A 12,514-nucleotide genomic window follows, 5' to 3' on the forward strand; every position below is an offset into this window, starting at 1 on the left:
TATAAATTTTAAAAAATAAATATAGTTAAATTGTAAAATCCCCCCCGCAATTTAATAAACTAATTACAAGTGAGAAACGAAAAAAGAAGAAGAAAAGAACATGGAAGGCGATATCAATGCGCCATTTCTTTCTACAGCACGAGTTGTCAAACGTGAAAAAGAAATCCAATTCTCTCTTTCTTCTCTCCTCATTTCATAACGGGTCAAGATCACCCCAGTGGAGATCCCGACCCGCCTCGCGTCGGCGCGGGAGGACTCGCATTCTGAAGCCACCGAGCCAGCTGCGTGGGGTTGACCACGCCAGGTACGTGGGCCCCGCCGCCCCTTAATAGATACGCCACGTCCGCGTACGGTAGCGGCTCCTTTACCGAACCGGGCTTAACCGCCGGCTGGGACCGGACCAATGGCCGGCCGAGGAGGGTCCCACGAGTGAGGAACTCGTGGGCCAGGTAACCGGCTAGGAGCCGGTTCCCGCAGTCAGTAGCCGGTGACGCCGCGCCTGAGCCGTCCCCATCCTTCCGCTTCCTAGTCCCCGTCGCGCGAGCCCCACTCATCTCCCGCCACGTCAACGCGGGATAGGGAAAGAAAACGGTAAATAGCTCCAAGGGGGAAGGCGTAAAGTAGGAAATGAGAAATACAAAGTCGTGGGATCGGGTGTTTGGGGATCCAGTTCGATCGCCGTAATCCTGAGATACGTCCGACGGTTGTTGTATGTACGGAATCCCCCGCTGGAAATCCGGCAGAGCAATTGCCAATTGGGATGTATAATAGAAGAGTTGGAGAGAGAGAGAGAGAGAGAGGCAGGATTTGTGAGAAGTAGATGGCATATATAGATGCGGGGAGAGAGTCAAATGACCAAACTAACCTTTCAATTTTTATTTTATTTTTATAAGCCCTAATGAATAAGTGGGTCGGAAGTCAGCTCTCTCTCTCTCTTATATATAGTTTAGACAATTAGACTAATATTGAAAATTAACTCCTACAATAATTTTTTTTATTGTGTTTCATTCTCACTAATTCTATGTGACCAATCATTAAATATTTAAAATAATGTCCTAGTAATAATAGAAGTAGAAATTAAACGTGATATCATATAATTAGTAATCATAAGATTAAAACATGATTACACATCTCATTATTGTCGGTGATGCTTGCATCTCTTCCTTCCATGATTAAGAGTTATAAAACATTTACCCTTTATACTTATATAAGTAGGGTTTAATTAGTTAGGTGGATCCGAATAGAGCCGACTTTAAAAATCTTAGGTGGACTTCGTTCCTATAAAATTAATTAGGTATCGTCCACGTGCCGGTAGCTAACTAATTAGAAAAGATTATTAACTTAATAAGATAAAATAAACGATGGGGCTCCTCGAATTTGAATCCATGACTTGTGTCACGTTAAAAATATAGGACTATGATCAATCTAGTCTTTTCTTATGTTTTTATATATATAACATTTCGAACCCTTTTTAGTGTCCCTTATAAATAAATATTAGGGTTTAATTACACTTAATTCGCATCAACTATTACTATATATTTTTCGCAGGTACATAAAATTCTTAGTTCAGAGTGTCCATATAAATATTTTATTTTTATTAGTTAGAGAGTCTATATGAATATTTTTTTTTTAGTTTGATAAGAAAATTGTTTAAAGACTGTAAATAGAAAATTATAATACGTCAGAAAGACTGAGTATAATTATCTTTAAATATTATTTACTAATGTATTGTACGTTTATCCTAATTAGTTTTCTTATTAAATTTCTATGTAATACTTTCTAGAGTCAATTATTATTAGTTCCTATGAATTATCTTCTATACTTTTTATACAAATACTATTGCAGGCGAGGAGGAATCAAAACTATAGGTTGGGACTTCTTATATTCAGTAATAGTGTATAATATATATTATAGGAATTATAGATTTCATAATTGTGGCTTTGTGTTAAAAAGGGTAGTTTAGTCATTTCAAATTATAGATTCCATAATTGTGGCTGTAGTTTAGTCATTTCAAACTATAGATTCCATCATTGTGGCTGTGTTAAAAAGGGTAGTTTAGTCATTTCAAATTATAGATATTGGAAGAGAGACAAACAAGTGAAACAAGATAAGGTGGGGGGAGGTGAAAGCTACATGCATTTGAGAATAGTGCAGGGTTTAATGGGTAAATTAAATACGAGGGTGATGACGACCGGCTACGATAGAGCCACGTGTCCAGGGTAAAATTTGGATTTCTAGTTATGGGACGGTGCTAATATTCCGATTTTTATTCATAACTTGGATAAAGTTATTCTTGCCACGTCACACTACCTTATCGCCGTATCAGTATAAAATTAGAGGAGCCCTAGCTTTTAGGTTCAATTGGTCATTATTGCCTTCTCACATGATATTGAAATAAGAAGAAGATTTCTCTTAACTGTTTTAATTAATTTGGTCAAAATTTAAACACTTATAGTGCTCTTAAATTTTTATTTATAACACTTAACCCTCTTATAAATTTTGACCTTCATATAATTAATTAGTTCCGTATAAAAGAATCTAAATGCCCTTTCTAGTTTCACTAATATATGAGTTTTACTTCTTTTGCACAAATCTTATTTATTTCTAATTTATACGAATTACAAACATCTCAAAGAAAGAGAGAGAGAAAATAAAGGCGCAAATGTGTTAGTCCTGTAAAAAAATTTCTCGCTATAATTCTTAGATTAAAATATCAATTGTAATATAAAAAAAAGAAGAAAAAAATAGGTTTATGTACGAGGCATGTGCTAGGCCTTACCCTTACAAACACCCCACTCTTTGCTTATTTTTACTTTTTCATTTCTTCTCCCGCAACCATATTTCCCCTTTTTCCTTTTCATGTCGCTAAAGCATTGAAGCTAACTGATGTCATTTGATCGCTTGAGGAGTCTCCTCCTCCTCCATCTATTTACTATTATTCTCCTCCTCCTCCGTCCATTTACAATTATTCTAATTGTCCATAATGTTGTTCACTCATTTCTTTTGTTTCCGCCATTGTCAACTAAATTTGTCGGCTAGCGATCTTGTGTCTCCTTCTCATTGGCCCAAAAAATTCTCCTTTCGATGTTCTCATGCCGCGGAGAACCTTCATGGGTGCTCTAGGCTTTTGGTAGAGTTTGCACCTCATAACCTCTTGTCACCGGCTTCTCGACATACTTCCAGTCATCATCATCGACTTCGATTACTCCTCTATAGTCTATTATATTTGTTATCTCATGAATATTCTTTAGGCATTTTTTGATGAGGCTGTTGTAGCCTAGCTGTCAATTTTGGCATCCTCTATGGCTATTGATCATGGAGGGGGTGTCTCACCGTCGACCACACTAGCTGACTTCTTGTCTCGTATAATCTTCCCCGTCCCTTTTTAGGTATGTTGGCGTGTTTGACCTTGACAACCTATGGTAGTGGTCACCAATAGCCACCTCCATCTTCTCTCCTACTATGTCTACCTGGAGGACAAAGACTGAGAGAGTAAGGAGGGTGTTTAGGGTTGCATGAGCCTTAGGGCTCATAGCATCCTAGCCTTGGGCCCAATTCGATTTCCTTTGGGTTGGAGTCGGTTAGGCTTAATTTGGGCTAGGGTTACAGCCTTGCCTAAGTTGTTTGTGGGTTAAGCTGCGACCCAACCCACATAATAGCCTAGGTTAGGTTTAGGTTGGGCCTTGGGCCTTGGGCCTTGGGCCTTGGGCTTAGCATACTGTTTTCGGCTCGAATTGGCCTGAGTGAGTTTGGTTGATTTCTATTTCTTTACTTTATTTTATTTTTAGTCATTTTGTCTAGTTTAGTTATGTCAACTTGAGCTATTAAATATTAGTTCTTTTGTAATAATAATTATAAGTCATCGAATGGTATTTTGTTTCCACGAAAGTGGATAAAAGTGTACCTTTATTAATTATTTAGTACATTTCTATTGAATCGTAAAAGTGCATATTTGCTTGTCTTTTTTGTTCACCATACTTTGGTAGGATATTTTTCAAATTAGTAGATAATTTCGAGTTTGTGAAGGAGTTTTATTACCGTTTAGTTATTTATCTATCCATATAAATTAAATTATATGGTTGTAGCCTCTACACGGGTTACTATAGGTGAATTACATAAATAAATAAATATATATATATATTGAGGGTTGTCGCAGGTTGCGCTATTTAAGTTATTTTATTTTGTTTGAGATATTTATAAAATTTTAGTTTTTATCTGATAAACTAGGTATAAATATTGACCAATAAGTCACATGCAGATGAGAGACTTGTGTTTAGTAGCAGGTATTTTACTAATGATATAATTACATATTATAAACAAAAAGTTTAGGGGAGCACTTTGAATTTTGGCCAAATTATAGTGATTTTTCCTAGAAAAACATGGTAATTCGTAAGACATTCACTTCATGATACATTATTTGTTAAAATATGAAATATGTAAAGAAGAATATATATATAGAAAATAAGTGAAATTAATAATTAGTAAGACTACATATAGTATGGTGAGTATATTTAGCATTCATATCACCAGTATCCTGGAAGGAATACAGTAAATCAATGATGATACTAAACGAAGGAAAAAAAAGATCTGAGGATAGCCATAAAGATTTGCCTCAGTATCTATAATATGGGACTATAAAATTGGATGAATTAATGCAAGAAATATCACCATACGTCTTTGCAACGATCGATGGCTCTCACTATCAAGCCTTTCGTTTTGGTTCTCATCTCCATTGCACTTCTGCTCTCAATTTCTCAAGCAGGTAAATAACCTTGCTTTTAGTCTCTCTTGTCATTGCTGATCTAGTCTTTTGTTTCTCACTCTATATGTAAAATATCATAGTTTCACTATATAGAAACCATACATATTGATCGTACACATCTAATAGCTTCGATCCTATTCGCTCAAATACTACGACCTCCTAGTATTTCTTCGGACTAACTAATTGTTCTGCAATGCTTCAAGAATAAACTAAGTTTCACCCAAAAAGGCAAAAGAAGAGAAGAGAACTATTTTTAAGAAAGAATGGAGGAGAAAGGGAGCTAAAAACTAAAATTTTCTCTCCCTTTTTCTCTCCTTTACTTTCTCTTTGGCATGTATCTAAACAAAGAGGAATCCTTTTCTCTTTTATTATCTTTCTCTCCATCCAAACGTATAGCAGTAGTGTGACATATCCTTTTCTCTTTCTTTCTTTCTGTGTGCAGACATCAAGACCCAACACACTCACTGTGAGACATTGCCACACTGCACCAACGATACCTGCACGAGGTTATGTTTTGAGGAAGGGATTCCTGTCAAAGGTTTCTGCAACTACAGCGGGGGGGAGTATCTCAACTGCTGCTGCCGCCTTCTTTAGATGATTTATTTACATACTCATGCATGCTCGTGCTAGCTAGATGTTTAGCTTAAACTTTCATCTCATAATTGTATCAAGGAAGCTAATGATGCTAATCGTTTAATAAAAGTGGGAGATCAAGCATTTACCTCCCTCATTATGTGGTTAACTAGCACTACTCTTGAATAAAATCACTTGAATTCTTCTTCTTCTTTTTTGCTGTTGTTGATGAGAGTAACGAGAATTTATGTCGTAGTTAAATGGATGTGGATTGTGAGAATACTCGTATAATGAGTTCTTTTAATCATCTAAGTTTAAATTCCATTGCCTAATTTTTGTTTACACTTGAGACTTCTCATATTCTATACGCAATATATTAACAATTTTATGTGATACAATTGTAACTTGATCTAATTTTAGAGTTAATCAAATCTTATTCAATTTAAACTCTAATCAAGTTTTATTTAATTTAAGCTTAAATCAAACTTGATCACACTGGCTTGAATCTATAATAATCTTTTTAGGTAACTTAACCATGTCCTAATTAAAACAATGTCATTGAAACTTGAATCGAAAAACACTCATACAATAAGAGTCCTTTTAACCATTCAAGCACTCTTCTGTTGGCTCTTGCTTGTCATCGTTTCATCCCATCCTAATTTTTTTTTAATACTCAATTAAATATGCATTCATTAGAGAATATTTGACTGTTTCGATCTGCCAAATGCCATAGCCTGTGAGAAAAAAATAAGCCAGGTGCGACAAATAATAAGGAAGTATGTCATTATAGATTCATAGAAATCCGAAACAATAACAAACAATTAAGGTTAAGGCAATCACACAGAATATATACTCAAATAGAAGGAAATCTTCTATAGTTATAAAGAATCAATCTGGCAAATAAGAAGAAAGTACAGTGCTAAACTAAGCTACATTTTGAAGAATCTATTTATTGTTGTAAACTTACTAAGATTTGATCTGATCTGATCTTTTTGGGAGCCTATAAATATGCATCCCGAGGGACTAAGCAATGCAAGTTCATGCAAAATGGCTCATCTCCTAAGAAGCCTCAAGCCCATTCTTTTCATTGCATTCCTCCTCATTGCCTCTTTCCTTTCATCTTCTCAAGCAGGTACTTCTCTATCACTTGCATGGCCTTTTTTATATTGTTAGAATAGAAGTGATAAAAAAAAAAGAATAATTTTTTTGATAGCTTAAGATTTTAGACTAATCAGTGAGTCAACATAGAATCAAAGCAAAGCAGGAAGTCTTTAACCAAGTAAAAGAAACAGCATTCTTTTTATGTTTTTATAATCATTAACATCCTTTGATACCAAAGAAAATAGGATTAAATTGAATATATATGTTTTCTCTAGCAAATAGAGACTATAAAATTTTCTCTTTTTATATATATATATTTGCAGAAGTGCATTTGGATGGTGGTGACTGCTGCTGCCCTCTCTCATGACTTCACTCATCGATTTATACATATATAACCTTTGAGGCCTCTATTTCGATCTTATTCTAACAATTTTGATGACCCACTTTTAGATCTTGTTACATCTTGTATCAGTAATATTATTAGTAATAAAGATAGCCTCTCTCTCTCTCTCTCTAATATATATATATATATATATATATATATATATATATATATAAGTTGAGCAAATATATAGGTGTTGTACACTAGAGAATAACTCGTGAATTAATTGAGAATAGAATAGATTGGAACCACATATAATCATATTTGTCGGCTAATTAATTATCACCTTCTAGACTGGCAGAAAATAACTATTTGTAGAATTAATACCCACTAGTGGTTGAGTTAGATTCATCTTGATATCATATTTTTGTTTCCTAAAAGTCACATGTAATACTAATTCATATATTCACGGCTTCGATCACACTAAAAAATAACAATGAAGAACAGATGAGGCATAGAATTTAAGCGAGTAGGATCAAATTCTGGACCTATTGGCACCGAAATTCCTTAATGAAATCCATAATGCTCTGGAGAACCAACTTCTTGCCTAACATAAAGAGAACAGGTAAAAATTGGTTGGCACAATTAAATGAAAGACATCCAATTGGACACAATAAGGTACGAAATAGTTAACATTTAACTAGACAAATTGCAGCAAAGTGGGTCAGTGATTTTATCTTGGTATAACCAAAACTCTGACCCAAGTTTGCTCTTTTAAATCCTAAATTTTACTTGGAAGTACAACTCTATATTTATGATTCAGGTGGTAGAAAACAAGGGCCCTCTACTGAGAGAGTTTCTAGTCTTGACTCTTAATTTCCAATGGTATGATCCTTATGGAAGGTAAGTTTTTTTCCTGATTATTATATATTTAATCTTCTAGCTAGTCCCTTCAAAAAGTAACAATGTTGTTGATGACTAAAATCAGAGTGTAATACATGAAAAGATGGTAGATTATTAAAGTTTTATTTACTTAATGAGTGGCCCGATTAACAAATACTCTTTTCTGTGGATTGGTTCAATTATGTGTCATTAATTATGGTCCATAAGTAGTGATGCAACTACATTTGGATTAAACTATATCTGGACCATGGCAAACCCCTAGGTAATTAATTGATCTAAATTACCAGTTTGCATTCGCCCTTCATCAACTAATTACTTAGATTAGTTAGGCATGTAATATTCCAGCATGCAACTTCATTGTGTGCATGTGATGCCCACATGGTTGCCAACATGGGCCATGCAATAGTATTACCAAACACACCATTATCATCATTGATGAGCCTCATCATCTATCGATCATAACATGCATGCATGCCGAGTTGATGTGTTCAAGCACGTCCACTGTATGGATTAACAGTAATCCGAAGACTTCACAGAAATCATTTTTATGAAGTGTATGTTAACTCACCGGTTACTCTAAAAATTTAAAAAGATGAGCATAACAGGATTTTAACGTATGACCTCTGACTCTGATACTCTATTAACTCACCGATTATTCTAAAAGCATAAGCTATTAGAAAATAATTAGTAGACTCCTGCAACAAAATGCTAAGGCATGCATGGTAGCATGCATTTACATCATCAGGAAATAGTGGCATGCATGAGGTGAGGTCCATGCATGATGCATGCGGTCCAGTGGGTCTATGGTAGTAATTGAGGTCCACGTAATATTTATGTCGATGGGTCAAGTTGCATGGAATTTCTGTACCCATGTCATCCACTGTTAAACTTTATTAAATTTAAATTTCTATACCCTTTCAAAACTTCCTGGTTTTAATTTGCATGAATAATCTTTCGATCAGGGTGTAATTCTTGATAACTATATGTTAAAATAGGAACCATTTAATAGATGAAAAGATATAATGCCCTTAATTGAGAGTATAGAAAAAGGAATAAGGATTTCGGAGGTATATGCGAGAAGGGTATACCCATAAATTAAAGAGTTTAGGTGTTCATGCAACTATACAAGTACTTGTATATGGAATAAAGAGAAGTGAAAAAACTAAGTTGAAGTTAAAGTAGCAGAATGCATGACCCAACTACTTACCTCCCATGGTTCTTGAGGTCTTGTGGTCCAAAGAAAAAGAAAGATTAAACAATCTCAGGAGATGCTATAGTAATATTCTTGCAAAAATTATTACTCTTCTACCTGCCTGTATATAGTTTTGAAATTATGTATCAAAAATAATATATTACTGTCACATAATTAAGAACCATGTACATCATTGAATGTTAGATTCTATGACTGAAAAAATTAATTTAATTAGTATATTTAACTCGCTACTTAGACAACGATTTATGTAGTAATATATCTTAAAAGGAGTTTCTTTTCGTGAAAGCGATTTAGTACCTTGACAGACAATTATGTAGGTCCTAATTTAGGAACAAGCCATGCAATGTAGAAAGCGAAATTTTCCAACCTATCACTATGAAATTAATGCGCACATACCAAAAAAAATAAATAATAAAATATAGACATGTTAATGCATAAGAACCCCATAATTGTGGAAAATATATATTTGAAGCTTTAAAAGAAATCATTGCTAATTAACGCCAATAATCGGTTTGGTTGTCTGTCATCGTTGCCATTACTTTACATAGGACTCTAATTAATTGTTAATTTGTATGCACTCATGGTGGGAAAAAAAAATAGATATAATTAAAAGCATTCTTTTCTCGAGTGAGAGTACATATGAAATATTTCGATTGAGTAGTCAAAGAAAAGAAGAAGAAAGAAAGAAGATAAAAAGGAAAAAGAAAAAAGAAAAAAGAAAGACAATAGTACAAGCATTTAACACACATAAGATAAAGATAATTAACTAGTCGATCATAGTTGGCAATGGCCTGTCTCCATTCTCGTCATTGATCCATCCATACTTCTCCATGAACGGGTTGACTAAGCTTTGCGGGGGATATTCTTGGATGCAATCCTCCCAAACTCCACCCTCATCCAAATCCTTAGTGACTTCCCACATGCAGCTATTGCACTTAAACCCAGCTCCGAAGCTTATCATGAGCACCCTATCCTTCTTCCTCAATCTCTTCTTTGCCTCCATGTACCCGAGCACGTACCATAGGCTACTTGCCGACGTGTTTCCCCACCGGTGCAACGTCATCCTCGCCGGCTCGAGGTCGTACTTCGACAGCCCCAAGCTCCTCCCCACCGCATCGATCACTGCAGACCCCCCGGTGTGGAGGCAGAAGTGGTCGACCCCGGTCTTGAAGTTTATCCGCGGCGCCGCCGAGGCTTCCAGCTTGGACTCCTTCGATGGCGCGAGCTTTAGCTTGACGCTGCGGACTGTGTAGAGGAGGAGCTCTCTTACCGGGAGCACGCGCGGCGCGAGACGCTGGAGGTTCTCGGAGAAGGCGCGGACGGCGGCTTTGGGGAGGCTCTTGCTGAGGTGGAAGCCGACGCGGCCGGCGTCGTCCTCGCGCTGGATGGCGCAGCTGTAGGCGTCGTCGTTGGCACCGATGTGGGTGCGGATGAGGCATTTGAGCCTCATCTTGGCGCGGTGGCGGAGGGAGGGGTTGTTGGTGAGGAGCATCACGCAGCCGCCGGACCGAAAGAGGCAGTTGCCGAGCATCATCGACTTGTCGTCGCCGGAGTACCAGTTCGGGCTTATCGACTCGGACGTGACCACCAGAGCAAGCGACTTGGCGTGCGACTTGAACGCGTTCTTGACGAGGTCGACGGCGATGAGGCTAGCGCTGCAACCCATGCCGGAGAGGTTGTAGACATTGACGTCCTCCCGCATCCTGTACCGGTTCACGATTCTCGAGGCCAGCGACGGGGAAGGGGAGAACATGGAAATGTTGACCACCAGCATGTCGATGTCCGAGGGGGCGAAGCCCGACTTGCTGAACATCTCGTCGAGCGTCGGGAAGTAGAAGGAGTCCATCTCCGACATGTTGTCGTCGTGCGTCGGGCACTCCTCCCGACCGTCGATGATACTCTTGGGGCCGTACGTCTCCTCGCCGATCCCGGAGTTGACGATGACTTTGAGGAGGAACTTGTACTCCGAGAGGCCTAGCGTCTTGTTACGCTGGATGATCTGGCCACAGAGCTTGGTCGAGAGCTTGCGGTCGTCGGTCGGCTTGAAGCAGACGTAGTCGAGGAGGTAGCAGCAGTCGCTGCGGCGGCGGGCGAGGGCTTTCCATAAGAGGATGAAAGAATAGAGAAGTAGGAATGAAGATAGAGTTGATATTATCTCCATTTGATAAAGAAGTCGGATCAGGTGGAAAGCTACTACTACTACTGCTGCTGCTGCTACTAAATCTAAAAGTAACTTTGATATAGATGTATGTAAGATAAGTTGGAATGAGGGGGAGAGAGAGAGAGAGAGAGTATTTGAAGGGGGTGGGAGAAGAGGAGGTGTTTAAATGCAATCTCTATCACGTCTAACTGCCAACTAACTTAATTTAGGTCACGTAGAAGGGTGGATTTGTTTTGAGTCATGTTGAAGAGCTGGAAAGAGCGTAAGGTGTGTAAAAGAAGATTAGGGGAGGGAGAGAGAGAGAGAGAGAGAGAGAGAGAGAGAGACGAAGCTATGAGTTGTCCATTTGGCCCAACAACCAACCACCAGCCAAGAAATTTAGGGTCGACCAACTTGATGTCCAAGGGGGGTAAAAGAAAGAGAGTTGGGTCCCAGTCCTCACATAAGGATTAGACCGACATATAAAATATAATATATATATATATATATATATATATGTGTGTGTGTGTGTGTGTGAGTAAATATTTAGGTCAACTAGAGTTTGAGCTAAATGTTTACCTATATGTACTAATCTCTCTGGTTAGTTATTATGTTCTTTCTTATTTGAAAACATTGTTTTGGAAAGTTAATTGTTATATTATACTTTCTTTTCCTTTTGTTTTAATTGATATTAACCTACGCAGTAAGTGAGCTAGATAACATGGGCTAATCTTTGTTTATCTTTGACTTGTGGGTCTACAGTGGTGTTCGTAGAACTTTATAATTATTGCACTTTCTATATTTTCTTAGCACATTTCTGTACAGTAATTTTGAACTTTGAATATTAGGTTCAAATTCTTACGATAATAAATTGCGTTGAGAATGGCAGGATTGACTTATATATTGTAGCCTGTTTTAATAAAAGAGTTAATTCGTTTAATTGTTCAACCTAATTGTTAGAAATAGTTGACCTCATTGGCCAATCTTTAGCCTACCAATTCATAAATTATTCAAAAAATAATAATAATAATTAAGGAGCTTCCAAACTCAAGTAGTCTTCCACTAAAAACTCTCTTTTTTTTTCCCTATATATTACATTCTTACTCGATCACAAAGGCTCAATGTTATAAAGAAAGCTAGGTTTTCCTTTCCCTCGTTAAATTTGCAGTTAAAAAGTTTATCTACTCATACCACTCATGCCATTGAATGAATCGTTATCCACAATACCCCAATGCTATCTCCACAATCTTCCATTCAAGTAGACATATGCTGCCAGAAACTTCATCTTTATCGTCTTATATATTGACTCTTTCTAATATATATGAAACTATAATACTAGTAAGTCAAATTAGATAGGCTTCCCTGTAGACACTGCTATACTATAGATCTTCCAGGAACGTGCATGGGAATTGAATGACTCCAATAAAATACGAGTTTATTCGACATCACAACAAACTAATGGGAACGGTTAACGGATGGGGAGATGGTCAAACAACGTTC

General features: G+C 37.1%; 1 protein-coding gene across 1 annotated transcript; it reads right to left on the reverse strand.

Moving 5' to 3' along the window:
- Positions 1–9,460: 9,460 nt before the first annotated feature.
- Positions 9,461–11,226, reverse strand: LOC140788189 (3-ketoacyl-CoA synthase 12-like). Its single transcript, XM_073137353.1, has one exon. The coding sequence runs from the start codon at positions 11,033–11,035 to the stop codon at positions 9,641–9,643; it is 1,395 nt and encodes a 464-aa protein (XP_072993454.1). The 5' UTR covers positions 11,036–11,226; the 3' UTR covers positions 9,461–9,640.
- Positions 11,227–12,514: the final 1,288 nt, after the last annotated feature.

This window comes from Typha latifolia, chromosome 5, assembly GCF_019914945.1.
Source record: "Typha latifolia isolate L0001 chromosome 5, TyphaL0001v2, whole genome shotgun sequence".
In the NCBI taxonomy this organism is placed as follows: domain Eukaryota; kingdom Viridiplantae; phylum Streptophyta; class Magnoliopsida; order Poales; family Typhaceae; genus Typha; species Typha latifolia.